We start from the raw sequence: 18,081 nt of genomic DNA, 5'->3' as shown, positions 1-18,081 counted from the left end.
TATCAATACTGTGGGTAGAAATGATGGATATTTATACTGCTTTGGTGCTAATTTTTTGTGCCAATGTACCACTTCTAACCAAGTACAGTGAAACCAAGCAGCAGCCATTAGATGTAGCAACTACCCCATCGTTGCTGTGGTCAGTCCACCTCTCTGCTGCATCATTGGTGCTGTGAGCAATGGGGCGTGCCTGCCAATGTAGAAACTAGCTGGTGGTGTTGCTGTATCTTATGCAGTGGTGGTTTGGATCTTGGTGTAGTGTCAGTAGCTTGTTTGCATGAGGTATGGCAGTACAGCTGTAATCAGTTGTGCAAAAAAATAGTGGCGACTCTACAATACCTCCTTCTTTCGGTGGACTCGGTCTCTGTCTTTGATAAATCTGCAAAGACTCAACAAATATGAACAATAGTGTACAATGTATACAGTCCCTCCTTCTGTACTAGTCAGCTTGAACCACAGGGTTTAGTGGCAATGAATGTAATCCACAGTTCAGCCCACTGGCTTTTCATCTGCATCTGATTGGTAACCTCTCTCAAATCTCCACAACAACTAGCAGGTTAGTGTCTTTAGTTCCCACTTTTTTCACAACTACGTAACAGCTAATTAACAGCAAGTTTGCGCAATAAACTCCTCGTAGAACTACACAACATAACTTGCTGCTAGCATGTCGTCACTCCTCCAGTGTGCCGTTTGCCATCACACAACAAATTCTTAAGGGAGTCATGCCCGTGGTCACATCAGGGCAAGTAAAGAATCTGCAAAAATACGATATAACCTATTCCATTTCCTTATTGCTATTATATGTTACAATTCTTTAACTCTTCATTTTACGTCTACAAACTAAAAATGACACTGGGGAACACTTTCTCTCTTGGTGAACCATCCTTAACAAATAATCTTTGACAGTACATAGTTGGACCTCATTGATCTCTTACGCTTGGCTTCTCTTTTCCTTTATCCAATGATCCTTCTTGTACGTGGCATCAGTTGCCCTTCTTTTCCTTGGAAAGCGTTATTCCTGACACTCTCCTTGCATGTGAATTGTTTACAATACTACCACTCACAATATGCCGACAGATAGTTCCTCTATTTGCCCCTGTGTAGTCCTAATCATATATTGAATTCTTTACATCATACATCTTTCTGGTACCCTTGCTCACCTAAAGTAATTTCCTGGTGCATAATTGGTACGAATTAAGCCAAAGTGTGTTTGTTGACAGTTTACCTGATTTTTCCCTTAAGATATATAAACCTTGCGAATGCTCTTCATTGTCGACAGTTTCTTGTAGCTGGAATATTGTCCCTAAGTTCCACCGTATGTCGCCAAAGGTCAATTTTTGCATGATGTTTGGGCATAAAACTTACCCTCAGGTTTGCCTCAAATCTTTCACTTACATTATACCTGTCATGGACAATGAACTGCAGCTGCATTGTAAACAGTTTTCTGTCTGTGTCGGCACCAGCACTGTCTGCAACTCCACAGGGCTGAGACCTAGTGCTTGCACTACTGTAATATTCCAGTCTGTAGGCACATATTCCTCTACAAATTCAGTCCTGATAGCCTGAGCATTAAAGTTACAAGCACATTTCCTTATTCTTTTCTTGCCTCTTGCTTGTGTGGAGGTGGTGCCACCTCAGGTAGTGACATATCTGTGTCCTTCGGAAACAAATGAATCTGCACCATTTCATTACTCCCAACAGTTGCGACACAAACAACATGATTAATAAACTGCTGGGCATTTCCCTTAGTATTTACAATAAGCTCACCATCTGCAATTCCGGTCTTAACAACACAGAAATTGGTGACACATGTACTTCCCTGTACATCTGGCCCAGGCTCCATAACTTCTAATCAACACCCATTATTACCCAATCGGGTAGATACTACTGCACCTGAATCACCCCTGCAGCTATCCATGCGTTTATTTACTTCACAGAGAATACAACTACTTCATCTGACACACACACACACACACACACACACACACACACACACACACACACACACTCACTCACTTCAGACTCCACAGTTTCACACGATATTGGAGCTGACACCAGTATTTGGCACACCAGATAAACTCTCAGGAACTTGCACAATGCCTTCTTCTGATATTCTACGATCCGTATTCAAGGAGTCATGAAATCATCCCACAGAGTGTCGACATGTTTACATATGACTAGGTCATCTTACACTTAATTTCTTTGAGTCACTAGTCTTCTGACTCATTTGATGTGGCCCACCATGAATTCCTTTGCTGTGCCGACCTATGTCCTCAATTTTTTGCTGGATATATTCTGATCTGTATCTTCCTCTACACTTTTTAGCCTCTACAGCTCCTTCTAGTACCATGGCAGTTATTCCGTGATGTCTTAACAGATGTCCTATCATCCTGCCCCTTCTCCTTGTCAGTGTTTTCATATATTCCTTTCCTATTCTGGGGAGGGCCTCCTCATTCCTTACCCTACCAGTCCACCTAAAACATTCTTCTGTAGCACCACATCTCATATGCTTTGATTCTCTTCTGCTCCAATTTTCCCATAGTCTGTGAGTCCCTACCATAGAATGCTGTGCTCCAAATGTACATAATGAGAAATTTTTTCCTCAAATTAAGGCCTACATTTGATACTTATAGACTTCTCATTGTCAGTTATGCCCTTTTGGCCAGTGCTAGTCTAGTTTTCATATCCTCCTTGCTCCGTCCATCATGGGTTATTTTGCTGCCTAGTTGGAATTCCTTAGCTATGTCTACTTCTCAATTCCCAATTGTGATGTTAAGTTTCTCTCTGTCCTGATTTATACTGCTTCTTGTTACTTCTAACTTTCTTTGATTTACTCTCAGTCCACATTCTTTACTCATTAGACTCTTCATTCCATTCAACAGATCCTGCACCTGTCTAAGGACAGTAATGTCATTAGGAGATCTTATTGTTGATATCATTTCACCTTGAATTTTAATCTCACTCTTGAACCTTTCTTTTACTTCCATCATTGCTGCTTTGATGTATAGAGTAAGCAGTTGGGACAAGACGCTACATCCCTGTCTTACATCCTTTTTAATCTGTGTAGTTCATTATTGGTCTTTGTCTTATTGTTCCCTTTGTTCTTTTACATATTGTATATTACTTGTCTTTCCCTATAGCTTACCCAATTTTTTTTTTTTTTACCGTCATCTTGTGCCATTTTACATTGTGGAACACTTTGCCAGGTCGACAGATCCTATGAATGTGTCTTCATTTTTCTTCAGTCTTGCTTCCATTATCAGCCACAGTGTCAGAATGCCTGTCTGGTGCCTTTACCTTTCCTAAAGCCAAACTAATCATCATCTAACAGTTTCGCAGTATGCTTTTCTATTTTTCTGTGTATAATTCTTGTCCGCAACGTGACACTTGATCAGTTAAGCTGATTGTGTGATCATTTTTACACCCTGACCCTTGCTGTCTGACTGATGCGTTCCTGAAAGCCTGATGGTATATCATCAGTCTTATACATTCTACACATCAATGAGAATAGTTGTTTTGGTGCCAATTCCCCCAATGGTTTAAGAAATTCGACAGAATTTCTATCCTGTTTACCTTATTTCATCTCAAGTCATACAAAGCTCATTTAAACTTTGATTCTAATACTGGATCACCTGTCTTCCCTGTCGACTCCTGTTTTTCTTTTTCTTTTTTTTCACCTAAAACATCATCAGACAACTCCTCCCCCTCATGTGGCCTTCAGTGTACTCTTTCCACCTGTCCACTCTTTCCTCTGCATGTAACAATGGAATTCCCATTGCAATGTTAATGTTACTGACCTTGCTTTTAATTTCACCAAAGGTTGTTTGGACTTTCCTGCATGCTGATTCAGTTGTTCTGACAATCATTTCTTCTTTGATTTCTTGATATTATTTGTGCAGCAATTTGCCTTAGCTTCCCTGCAATTCCTATTTATATTATTCCTAAGTGACTTCTATATCTGTATTCCTGAGCTTCCCGAAACATTATTGTACCTCTTCCTTTCTTCAATCAGCTGAAGTCTTTTTTTTTTTTCCTGTTATCCATGGTTTCTTCGCATTTTACTTGTGTCTTTCTTTCCAACTTTTTTTAGATGTCCCTTCCTCTTCAGTTCAACTGCGTAATGAGCTATTCATTATCAGAGTATCTATAGCTTCAGAGCACTTCAACCATCACTTTTCAGCTCCTAGTACTTTCGTATCCCACTTCTGTGTGTGCTTATTGTTCCTGACTCGTCTCTTAAACTTCAGCCTACTCTTCATCATTACCAAATTGTGATCTGAGTCCATATCTGCTCCTGGGAATGTCTTACAATCCAGCATCTGATTTCAGAATCTCTGGCTGATGTAAACAAAATGGAATCTTCCCTTATCTCCTGGCCATTTTCAAGTGTATTTGCTCCTCTTGTGATTCTTGAACAGAGCATTCACTAGACTTAGTTACTCTGCCTGAGTGGCTGCTCATAATTATTACTTTACTGACACTTCCTGGTAAAACTCAGCTTCACCTCCTAAATTGCAACAGATGGTTGATTTCGTATAAACTTCTAGGAGTACAACAAGAGTAGAGAGAGAAAGCTTCCAGCTTGTTCTGATTCGTGTTGTTTGTTAAACTTTTATATAACAATAAAAGTGCAGTGTTTAAGTCTTTTTTAATATGATCTGGTGAAGCACTTACACTTGAATGAGCATAGTACAGAATTACTGTCAGTTACCAAGTAAAACAAGGACATAGTGGAGACAAAGTTGTGATTCAATGATAGGGTAGGTGAATCTGTTTTATATTGTCGTTGTGTTATTGAGATGAGTTCTCTCTTTTTTAATTAGTTAATTAATTAGTTAATTTTTTTACATAGGAGCCAAAATGGATTTATTGAAAATTGTCAATGCTATTAAAGAGAACAGTGACAATGACAACACATTTTATTTTTCAGGTTTTTGAGACTGCAACAGTTCATGGCCCAGGCGGGCAGTCACAGCAGGTAATTGTTGCACCACGTCACGTCATTGTCTCCCAGGCAGGAAATCTGTTGGCAGCACAGCAGCAAGTGCTAATTGCAACTGGTTCAGGCAATGTCACCATAGCAGGTGGAAAGCCACAAGCTACTGGAACTCCTGGCACTCGTACACAGGTGTGTAATTTCTTCTTGAGTGACAATGTTTTGACAAAACTGTTAAATTGAAGATTTTCTCACTAAATCTCACAGAACTCTGTTTTTGGCTCTTTCCTCCATGAAAAGAAACGTAATTGTGTAAAACGAGTAATTTGCATTAACTCCATTACCATAGTTTTTGACCAACATTTCTCTTACAGTTCAGGCAGCATATGAATTCATAGGGACCCAAAAAATTTGCATTTTGCGATAAATGTGGAATAGATTCGAATACTGCCTCAAATGCGAAAACATGGACTTACTTAATAGATACTACTTCATAGCAAATTGTATGCAGATGAACTATTTTGTCAGAGATAGTTTGAAATAGCTTTATTTTCTGCATATAAACAAAAAAAATGTAAACCAATTGTCAGTTACTGGTATTTTACATCATTTGCCAAAACTCGGTTTTGAAAAATAATCTGCATAGGAGTGTGTTTGCAAAAGAAGAGGTTTACGAACGCAATGGTGTATCAACGTCATTGATCTGGTGCCATGCCAATTGTGGGTGATTGAATGGTACGTGCCACGTAATGCAGCCTAGTATTCAGCCATAGGACCTAGCATTTTATAACAAAGAACTGTGTATGTTTGTTCAATTGCTGAAGGTCAAAAGATGGTACAATGAGGACACTTTTAATGTGGCAAATAATGTGGTGAATGTTTTGAACTGTGGTTGCATCAAGTACCGCTAGAGGTCAGGCCTGAACTAAGTCATTAACAATACTCCACTAACCTCGAGAAGCAATTGTGTGGTAACTGTCTGTGAAAGCTTTATGTTATGCATTGTTTTCTTTTCTTATTTTGAAATAAGTGAAGCGACTGATCCTGGCCCATCATGGATTTCGATTATGACCGTTACAAGGCCAGAAGAGATCAATGGTCCCTGTGGCAATGTGTCATTTCTGCTGTAGGCAGCTGCGCTGTAAAGGGGAAGTGGGATTTGTTTCCCTGCACCCGCCTTCTTCCCTCATAATTCTAGTTTGTTTACACTTGTGACTATCTGCCACTATAGCTTGCAGTGCCCCCTCTCTGCAATATAGCAATTGGAAATTAAAACTTGTAACTTTTTTAACTGTATCAAAATACTTCCCTTAACCTTAAAATAGACTTAATGTGCATTGGGTTCAATTGGTACGTTAAGTGTTATGTCAGCTCTATTTGTAGCATTGTAAGTCATGGGTTGCACGACTGTGAATGTCCATATAAGATTGAAATTAACAGTGTGCAGATTTTGTAATCATCGAATTGGATTACAAAAGACAAATAATTTACAGAAACATCTTAAATCGGAGATGCAGTCATTTCACTAGTGGGAAAATGCTGCTGCTTTTCAACAGAACAGTCATTTCTGAAAGCTGAAATGCAACCAGACAAAGAAAACGAAGACCATTTTGGAAGAAAACAGTGTTGAAGTTATTGCAAAAGCAATCATTCCAGTGAAGTTATTACAAAAGCAAACATTCCAGTGAACTTTTTGCAAAAGCAAACATCCCAGTTGAAAAGTTCTCAATCAGCACTTTTTTAAAATTGAACAGTTTCAAAGAACTGAGTTTTTGTTTATGTTCAGTCATGTAACATGCCACCCTTTTATATTTCTGCATCAAATCATTAAAAAAAATTGAGGATTTGACAAAAATACGCACGAATTTGCTACATTATCCTGTCCCTATGAATTCAGCAGGTCCTACTAACAGGAGCGCCATGTTCTTAGCTAATTATTATTTTATTATTCTCTGGGGGATTTGTTAACCAGAGTCTCCACAAAGCCCAGTATTTAGTTCCATCCTATTTAAGGAACCGAAGGGGTATTCTGTAGCAGAGTTAGCATTCCTGCAGCTCTCTTGACAGTGATACTCTTTTACATTTGTTTCTGATGCAATATTAGAGTGATTATCTTACTAATGCAGCATTCTCTAGCAACAATAGTGCCATATTGTACTGGTCGTGCACATTTACTTGGCTCGCACTCTGATCGTTAGAAGTCGTCTGTTTACGCTTGTTGCCAACCTGAGTTGTGACAATAAGTAACCATTGTGAATATAGATTTATCAGTGTGTAGTGCTGTGTGTTGTGATTTTTAAAGTTATATAAAGAAATAAGGGACAAGGCCATCAACTTTTTTGTCACTTCCGTGGTCCATTAACCCATTACACATTCATTTCTTTTACGAGCTATAAGCTGACAGTTCTGGGAGGAGGAGGAGGTGGAGCTTGTCTCACAGCCTAGTTGCTACAAGCCAATCGGAAGGTTCCCCTCCCAGCATCGTCTGCTAAGGGGCCAAGTAAAAGTGTGCGATCATTAATTCATCTGGAGGGAGGACTTCGGCAGTATATCAGACCGCACATAAACATTAGTTAGTTGGTTTTTCCTCTTGATTGTCTTATTATTATTTGTATTGATTCGTCATCTGTTGTCTCTTTGTTTCTGTGCCAATTCCTTGTTTTGAGGACTGGCTCCAGTCCCCATCCTCCCATTACACCTCCTTTCGAGCCCTCCCTTCCTTTTTCTGCTAATGATACTAAACTTGACAACAGAGTGAAACTCCTTCTCTGTGACAATGGTTTATTTCTAGTATTTGGAGGGGGAAGAAACTGTGAACACTTCATGATAAGTGGTTTGGTAATTATATGATAGCTATGTGATTTAACAGTGATTATCAATTTTATTACTAATGTCATTCATTCGTAGAATTCTGCAGATGAGTCCATTATTGTGTCTATTTATTTGCTTATTACAGCCCCTGAATCATTTGTAGATGCATGTTACTTAACAATCATTTTGAAGTGTCCATCTGAGATGTAACTTTGTATTATTTACTAATGTATTCTATGAAACCTTGCCAAATTCTTTATTGCTAACAGTTTTATGGCAGTTGACATGATTTGGTACAGTTGTGATTTTACAACAAATTGGTTCAACTATCCCAATGATCCATATCTGTTTTAATCAAAACTGTGTTCTGTGTGGGAATTGCATGAAATTTTGTAAAAATTAGTTGAAGTTTTGCATCTTAGCTGGTGACATTGAATATCTATGGAGCTAACTTTACTATGTAGAAAGAGAAGAATTTTAACAGTTCCAAATGTAACTATATTTTACACATGATACTGTAACATAGCTAACAAGCAAACATTGATACAGGTGGTACTGCAGCAAGCAGGTGGTAGTCAGCTGATTCTGAGCCCAGGTAGCGTGAGTGGTGTTGGGGGACAGTACCTTCAGGCAGGCCAGGCATATGTTGTGCCCCAGACAGCTTTGGTTCAAGGTCAAGGACAGACTGTGCTGGTGGCACAGACAGCACAGCAGCAGGGTACTGGCACCAAGACCATAATCATCCTGCAACCACAGACATCTTCCCCAGCACCAGGAAACTCCCAGGGCCAGATACCTCTCCAGCAGCATCAAAAGGTATTCATTTAGCCTTAAAGATGTTTTATGTTCCATGTCAACAGGATGACAAAAATAATGTGGAAAAATTATGAATCGTGTCCACATTTCCAGTTTCTACATCACACAACATGTAAGGGATTATACAGTGGTGACAACCATGTAACACAATAGTTGTATATCACCACCAGATGATTACATTTAACCCCAAACAGGACTGTGTTAATTTTGAGATGACTTCTTGATTGTAAATTTTCAATGCAGAAGCTGTTACCGTACTGACAGCAGTCACTTACATTACTGGCTCTTCTGGAAGGCTTTTGTGATTTGTGATTGATAAATCCATTGTATTGTCAGTTCCTGTCCATAGAAATGTGCAAATGTCCAAAACTTAAATAGAGGTCACAGAGCTGCTCATTGGTTGTCACCTTACAGAAAATAAGTACAGAATTCTGTTAAGGACTATTGAAATCCAAAGAGAAGATACAGGCTCTACAGTAATTGAAACCCATAAACGCAATATGGCATGATTTGTGTTTCAGTTCTTGGGGCAAATATGTTGTTGATTGGTCATGCAAAGATAGTTGTTTTTCGTTGTGAGACAGCACAATGTCTGTGAGAACTCATGAATATTATTTTTTAGACTGTGTGCCAGTGAGGATTTGTTTCCCTACATTACAGTTATTGAAGAAACGTGGAAATCCAAGTCCAGTTAACCTTTTTGAGTTACATGCAGTTTTTTTATTTTGTCTCACTATAAAAATGTTAGTTGTTTACATCACTATATCCGAATGGTGGAGACAAGCCATTATTTTTCAAACAGTGTTCCTATAAAGTAGGCTGGTACACTCTGTGGAAACATGTTTGGCCACAAAACAGTAATTGTATTTTGTAGGTGGACCTCTAACAATATATTTTGTTTATGCTTTTCACGGGTATGCTGCCGGATATGATCGTCTTCACTACACAATATTTTGGGGATCCATCTGGCCGCCATCTTCAGGTGCGATCGCCGAGTATGCAGTACACAGTTCTGGCGTGATTGTGTACTTGGCGATCGCACCTGAAGATGGTGGCCAGATGGATCGCCGAAATATCGTATAGTGAAGGATCATATCGGGCAGAATTCACGTGAAGAGCATAAACATATAATATGCCGGGAAAATCTAAGGAATCACAATATATTTTTATGTTGTAACAGGACAGATTTACTGAGACCAAATTGCTAGTTTTGTGTCATATATGGAATTTTCTACTTTTTTTTCCCATCAAAAGTCCTGTGCACAAAGATTAAGAACTCATTATGTGTTGTGTAAAATATTTTCATTCTTTGTCACAATGAATGAGTTGGTCTTCCATTTTCTTGTTGGTACAGGTGATGGTTACTCCCCAGGGGCAGCCTGTAGTGGTGACACAGGTGCCACGGCCTGCACCACAGCCACCTCCTGCACTGGTGCCATCTTCAACAGCTACTTCGTTGTCTCCTCCTCCAGTCCGGCCAGCATCTCAACCTGTTCACAGACCTGCCCCAGCCCTAACACCGTCCAGTACTGCTGGTGCTATTCCTGTAACAACTGTGGTGAGGGCAAGGACATCACCACCAGTCTCCGTCCCTCGTCCTCCTTTCCAGCAAACAGTTTCTACCACAGTTCGTCCCAGCCTTGCCCCAAGCTCTCAAGTTGCAGCAAAGGTAGTAGAATCGCGGACACCTCAGGTGCAGTCGGTTCAGCCCACTGCAAACAACACCAGTTCTGGAGGAGGATCGAACATAATTGAAATGGTTCGACCTCATACGCCCTCACCTTCTCCTTCTCCATCCCTTCCTCCTTTGGCACAGACTTCTACTGTAATGACACAAGCCAGGTCAGTTGTCAGTGTCAACAGCACAATGACAACTCCATCAAATGCTCCACAGAAGCCATTGGGTGTTCCTACTGTTGATGCATCTCAGTTCCTCTGTGAGTGGAGAGGGTGCATGAGGTGAGACATATTCATAAACTTGTTTTCTTTGGCTTTTGTAGTAAATTGCAGCCACTATTTTGTAGAGTTTTTATCATAATTTAGTGAACAGTAAAATTTTCTAATGCTGGCATGATGGTTGTTCATTGAACAATTTAGTTTACTTGTTATAGGAATAAGTGGACACAATTTTTGGCTTGAAGATGTTGAATCTTTGTAAAATTTGTTTACAACTGGGCAGTGCCACAATCTTGTCGTGTAATTTTAATTGCAAGCACTTAACCTCGAAATGTATAATGCTTTAGACATCCATGTTGTTGTGTAATCTTGGGGCAGAGTATAAGTATTACGTTGTTGCATGAATCCTTAGCATTTTTGTTTTGCATGTTGGTATTCTGGTTGCTATGGGTTTATTTATCGATTATCATTTCTTATTTGTAACTCACTGTTACTATTTGAGTATTGTCATTTGTCATTTGGAGACAGGGAGTGAAGCTATAGAGGCTTGAAAGTGGAGTGTCGAGTGAAGGAATTTGAACTCTCGGACCTAGTCTTCTGTTTAAATTCATTAGATGGGTGACAGCAGTGGAGAAAACAGGAAACATTTGCGCTGTGTATGGGAATAATGCCATTGGACAGAGCATGGCAAGAAAATGGTTTTCATTATTTAAGGAGGATCGTTTTTACATCAGTGAAGATAGTTCAAACACATTAATCTACAATAATGCACATTAGTGTACTCGAGAACTGGCAAATATGGTGAACAGAGTCCTTCCCCATCATGTGACATTTTCATGCAGTGCAGAAGGTTCAGAAATGGGGCGTATGCGTACTGAGTGCTCTTAAGTCAAAACCACAAGAAACAATGGGTGGCCATATGTGCATCTCCGCTTGTTCGTCCTCAGTTGGCTTGTGAACAACACCAACCATTCCTATCCTGAATTGTTACTGGTGATGAGAAATGACGTCTTTATATTAACATAAGGGAAAGCAAGGAATGGTTGTGCCAAACAAAGCTGCAACTCCTCATAAAAAAACACCTGCGTGCATCCACAAAATGTAATGTTACGTATCTGGTGGGACAGTGATGGTGCTGGTGTACTACAAATTGCTTTCCCAGATGTAACCATCACTGCTGACATTTATTGTCAACAACTGAGATATCTTGCAGACACAGTCTAAGACCAATGATCAGTAAGACTGCGTGAAGTGATGCTACTTCATGATAATGCTCGCTTGCATTTTGCTACACTGGAGTTGAGGTTGGAAGTCATTCCATACCCACCTTATTCATGTGTTCTTGCACCCTCAGTTTGTCACCTTTTATGCTCTCTGTCAAACAACTGTGAAAAGAACTTGCTCTCCGGATGAAAATGGCCCCATCGAATTTTTCACCTCAAACCACGTGATTTCCACAGTCGCAGTATCTAAATGTTACCCCAGCATTGTAAGACCCTGTAAATACTGATGGAGAATATGTTATTGATGACTGAAGTATCTGTTATGTTTATTAAACTTATCAAAGCATGCTAAGAACTTGTGCACCAACTTGTCTGATACAGACAGACCTGCCAAATAATTTGATGATAAACTTCCATTCTCCCTTCCAAGTCTTTTTTGTATTTCTTCCTGTCTTCATTTGAACAAAAACCTTGTTCTCAAAGTTTTTATGAGGGTAATCCCAAAAGTAAGGTCTCCTATTTTTTTTTAAATAAGTACATAGATCTGTTTATTTCTACAATGGTTTACATCAGTTTACAGCTTGAACATTGAGCTATTTTTCCACATAATCACCATTTCTGTGGATGCATTTTTGTAGATGCTGTGACAGTTTTTGTATGCCCATGTCATACCAGCTCACCTCCATGCTGTTCAGAAAGTTATGAACCTCTTCTTTCGCCTTGTCATCGAAGCTGAATCGCTGGGACCACAATTAACGCTGACAGGTACTGTGAGACTCTGAAAAAACTCAAACAGGCAATTCCGAACTGGAGAAGAGGAATGTTAAGCAAGGCTGTACACATTCTCCATGACAACGCTTGCCCACACATCGCTCGGCAAACCATTGCTCTCTTGCAGCAGTTTCGGTGGAATGTAATCACCCACCCACTCTATAGTCCTGACTTGGCGCCCAGTGACTATCACCTGTTCCCTAGGTTAAAAGAACATTTGGCCAGAAAGTGATTCAGCTTGGACGACAATGTGAAAGAAGAGGTTCATAACTTTCTGAACAGCATGGCGGTGAGCTGGAATGACATGGGCATACAAAAACTGCCACGGTGTCTACAAAAATGCATTGACAGAAATGGTGATTATGTCAAAAAATAGCTAAACGTTCAAGCTGTAAACTGATGTAAACCATTGTAGAAATAAACAAATCTATGTATTTATAAAAAAGTAGGAGACCTTACTTTGGGATTACCCTCGTACTTGGGTTGGTGGTGTCTACCTTCTTATTCTCCCAAAATCTCTTTATGAATTGACTGTCTTTTTTACTTCCATTCTTATTACCATTTCTTATAAGTTTTCCAATTTTGTTTCTCCATGAACACTTGTTTCACTGACTGTTAATAGATTCCTATGATGTCTTCTGAATGATTATTTTCCTGTAGCCTTTTTAGTAACTTCTGTTTGCAAATTAATTATAACCTCCTTGGTAATAAGTATTTTGAATAACTTTGAGGTCCGTAGTACATTCTGTAAATATGTACTGATAATGTACAGTTTTCCTCTTCGCCCAAATTGCATTTCCTTGTGTGGAGCTGCATATTTCCCTAATCATTTTCAGTTCTTGCTTGTCAGTTTCTGCTAATGAAATATAGTTTGGGGTGCAAATAGAGCTTCCAGCTAAACAACTGCCTAGGTAATGTTGTAATTCTACATTGTGGGGCATAGTCATTGGAGTGGTTCCATGTTAGTTAAAAGGCTTTCAGAGTCTTTGTGTATCTTTTGAGTGTTTCCTGTAAATAATAATAATAATAATAATAATAATAATAATAATAATAAACCCCGTGGAGGCCCGGGAAAAGAATAGGCCTCCGGTATGTTCTGCCAGTCGTAAAAGGCGACGAAAAGAACACACCACTAATAGGGCTAACCCCCCTTTTAGTGTGATTACTTGGTTCAGGACAGAACTAAAGAAGCCTCGGACAAGCGCCGTCATGGTCGGGGATGACGCTTGAACCCTATGCCCGCCCACAATGGTAACGACACTGCTAGCCAACTGGAAAATGATTTAAATCCAAATAGAGGTGTTTTGCAGGATATGCTTCCTGCAACCACCCTAGAAGGAAAACAAAGACAGAGGATGAGATGGTCAGATGAAGTTAATCGACACCTCATGTTCTGTTATTACCAAGCAACAAACCTAGGAACCAACACAACTGGATACAGATCACAAGTATACACAACATTTATTACCAGATACCCGGAATTAAAATTTTTAACAGAACAACGACTAGCTGATCAGATCCGTGTAATAATAAAAAATAACAGGATACCCCAGTCAGTATTAGAAAACATCAAACAACAAGTACAACAAATACTGGAACAAAATAATGTGCAATCAGAAGAAGAAGAAAATGCAGTAATGGACTCAAACATCCCAGAGCAAACAAACAAAGACCAACACGCATCAATTAAACAATCAGAGGAAAACGAAATCTTAAGACAGCCACGAGAACAAGCACAAATAGAACACGAAGAGACACACGTGTTAGATATAGAAGAGAAATTTCAGCTGACATATATAGAATACAAAGACACAAATACAGACATCAGACCATTCTTGCATAGACCGCCAAATAACCCACAAGTCGAAACAACAATAAAAACTATCAACACAATCATACACAACAAAATAAATGAAAACACAACTATGGAAGAGTTACAACTACTGGTTTATATAGGAGCACTCACTACACTAAATATACACACTAGGCAGAGATCAGAACAAACCAATACACAGAAGAAACCCACAAAACCAGCATGGCAACACAGGCTACAGATCAGAATAGAAAAACTGAGAAAAGACATCGGACAGCTAACACAATTTATACGAAATGAAATATCAGACAAAAAACGAAAAAGGTTAGGTAAAATCTCACAACGAGAAGCAATAGAGCAATTAGATGAAAAGAAGCAGAAATTACAAGCATTGGCCAAACGACTTAGAAGATACAAAAAAAGTGAAAATAGAAGGAAACAAAACCAAACATTCAACACAAACCAAAAGAGATTTTACCAAACAATAGATAACACACACATTAAAATAGACAATCCACCAAACATAACAGACATGGAACACTTCTGGAGCAACATATGATCAAACCCGGTACAACATAACAGGCATGCACGGTGGATACAAGCAGAAACAGACACATACAAGATGATACCACAAATGCCTGAAGTGATAATTTTATAATTTTGCAACATGAAGTCACCCGAGCAATTAATTCTACACACAATTGGAAAGCCCCTGGAAATGATAAAATACCAAATTACTGGCTAAAGAAGTTCACCTCAACACATTCACATCTAACTAAATTATTTAACAGTTACATTGCAGACCCATACACATTCCCTGATACACTTGCACATGGAATAACCTATCTGAAACCTAAAGATCAAGCAGACACAGCAAACCCAGCTAAATATCACCCCATAACATGCCTACCAACAATCTACAAAATATTAACTTCAGTCATTACACAGAAATTAATGACACATACAACACAGAACAAAATTATAAATGAAGAACAAAAAGGCTGTTGCAAAGGAGCACGAGGATGTAAAGAGCAACTGATAATAGATACAGAGGTGACATATCAAGCTAAAACTAAACAAAGGTCGCTACACTACGCATACATTGATTACCAAAAAGCCTTTGATAGTGTACCCCACTCATGGTTACTACAGATATTGGAAATATACAAAGTAGATCCTAAATTGATACAGTTTCTAAACATAGTAATGAAAAACTGGAAAACCACACTTAATATTCAAACAAATTCAGATAACATCACATCACAGCCAATACAGATTAAGCGTGGAATATACCAAGGAGACTCATTAAGTCCTTTCTGGTTCTGTCTTGCTCTGAACCCACTATCCAACATGCTAAATAATACAAATTATGGATATAATATTACTGGAACATACCCACACAAAATCACACATTTGCTATACATGGATGATCTAAAACTACTGGCAGCAACCAATCAACAACTCAACCAATTACTAAAGATAACAGAAGTATTCAGCAATGATATAAATATGGCTTTTGGAACAGACAAATGTAAGAAAAATAGCATAGTCAAGGGAAAACACACTAAACAAGAAGATTACATATTGGATAACCACAGCGACTGCATAGAAGCGATGGAAAAAACAGATGCCTATAAATATCTAGGATACAGACAAAAAATAGGAATAGATAATACAAATATTAAAGAAGAACTAAAAGAAAAATATAGACAAAGACTAACAAAAATACTGAAAACAGAATTGACAGCAAGAAACAAGACAAAAGCTATAAATACTTATGCTATACCGATATTGACCTACTCATTTGGAGTAGTGAAATGGAGTAACACAGACCTAGAAGCACTCAATACACTTCCACGATCACAATGCCACAAATATAGAATACATCACATACATTCAGCAACAGATAGATTCACATTAAGCAGAAAGGAAAGAGGAAAGGCATTTATTGACATAAAAAACCTACATTATGGACAGGTAGACAATTTAAAAAAATTCTTTCTAGAACGAGCAGAAACTAGCAAAATACACAAAGCAATCACTCATATAAAGACATCGGCTACACCACTGCAATTTCATAACCACTTCTACAACCCTTTAGATCACATAACATCAACAGATACGAAGAAAGTAAATGGGAAGAAGAAAACACTACATGGCAAGCACCCGTATCATCGAACACAACCACACATCGATCAAGAAGCATCCAACACATGGCTAAGAAAAGGCAATATATACAGTGAGATGGAAGGATTCATGATTGCAATACAGGATCAAACAATAAACACCAGATATTACAGCAAGCATATTATTAAACATCCCAATACCACAACAGATAAATGCAGACTTTGCAAACAACATATAGAAACAGTAGATCACATCTCAAGCAGATGTACAATACTAGCAAATACAGAATACCCCAGAAGACATGACAATGTAGCAAAAATAATACATCAACAACTTGCCATACAACATAAACTAATAAAACAACACGTTCCCACATACAAGTATACACCAGAAAATGTACTGGAGAATGGTGAATACAAATTATACTGGAACAGAACCATTATAACAGATAAAACAACACCACATAACAAACCTGACATCATACTCACCAATAAAAAGAAGAAATTAACACAACTAATCGAAATATCCATACCCAATACAACTAATATACAAAAGAAAACAGGAGAAAAAATTGAAAAATACATCCAACTGGCTAAGGAAGTCAAGGACATGTGGCATCAGGATAAAGTTGTCATCATACCAATTATACTATCAACTACAGGAGTCATACCACACAATATCCACCAGTACATCAACGCAATACAGCTACATCCAAATGTATATATACAACTACAGAAATCTGTAATTATTGATACATGTTCAATTACCCGAAAGTTCCTAAATGCAATGTAACATATCCCGTACAGTTAAAAGGAAGTCACGCCTGGTCAAGGTCCACGTCACTTTCCATTTTTAACCAGACTTAACGTCAGAGAAAGGAAAGAAATAATAATAATAATAATTGTAAATAGTTTTCATGGGTTTGACACTGGATGACATGCAGATTCCACAATATTTCCTCCTCCATCTTCATAAAAGAATGCATTGTTTGTTGTTGTGTTCAGTCCTTGAACATGTTTTAACTCAAGTTTTTTCATCCCCCCCCCCCCCCCCCCCCCCAAATATATGTATATGGATTGTATGTGGCTTAGGAACACATTGACATCAGATTTTGTTGGTGCTTATATTACATATATATTTTACTGTATGTCTTGAGGATAGATTGATACTCCACATATAGAGGAGACATTGAGTCGCAGAGAGGGTATACAGCTATGAGAGTTGTGGTTGCGCTTGTGTGAATGTTTGTGCGTTTTCTGCTTTAGAAGAAGCCTTTTGGCCAAAAGCTTAAATGTATAGCAGTCTGTAGATGAATATCTCATCTATACAGTGATTAGCAATCAGTCCTTCCCCTAATATTGTCATTATTCCATCCTGCATTTTCCATTGTTTGATTTGATTTGATTTATTTTGTTCTATTGTGTGTGCCATGTGATTGCCAGCAGTAATCGCCCACAAGCCTATTTTAATACGGCATGTCGTCTGTAACACAGGAATGTTATGACAGTGTCTAAGAATTTTTGTAGAAAATACAACCCCTAAACTATCTACTCCAATAAGCATCGATAAAAGGCGTGTGCCGCTAACTTACAAGAATGCACAGTTAAGAAGTTATATTCTAAACAGAAATTCACTTCAGGCATTGCCCTGTATTTTCTTCTTCTTCTTCTTCTTCTTCTTCTTCAGTA

General features: G+C 38.5%; 1 protein-coding gene across 1 annotated transcript in view; it reads left to right on the top strand.

Annotated features, from left to right (window-relative positions):
- Positions 1 to 18,081, top strand: part of LOC124623140 (AT-rich interactive domain-containing protein 2) — a 323,487-nt gene that overhangs the window by 254,835 nt on the left and 50,571 nt on the right. Inside the window, exons 19-21 of the mRNA XM_047148930.1 lie at positions 4,931 to 5,128; positions 8,297 to 8,563; positions 9,918 to 10,522. Of these exons, the coding sequence (XP_047004886.1) occupies positions 4,931 to 5,128; positions 8,297 to 8,563; positions 9,918 to 10,522 (1,070 nt within the window). The remainder of the gene's footprint in view (positions 1 to 4,930; positions 5,129 to 8,296; positions 8,564 to 9,917; positions 10,523 to 18,081) is intronic.

The sequence above is a fragment of the Schistocerca americana genome, chromosome 7, assembly GCF_021461395.2.
Source record: "Schistocerca americana isolate TAMUIC-IGC-003095 chromosome 7, iqSchAmer2.1, whole genome shotgun sequence".
NCBI lineage: Eukaryota > Metazoa > Arthropoda > Insecta > Orthoptera > Acrididae > Schistocerca > Schistocerca americana.
The sequence above is the reverse complement of the archived record's forward strand: the minus strand, read 5'-3'. Positions and strand labels throughout refer to the sequence as shown.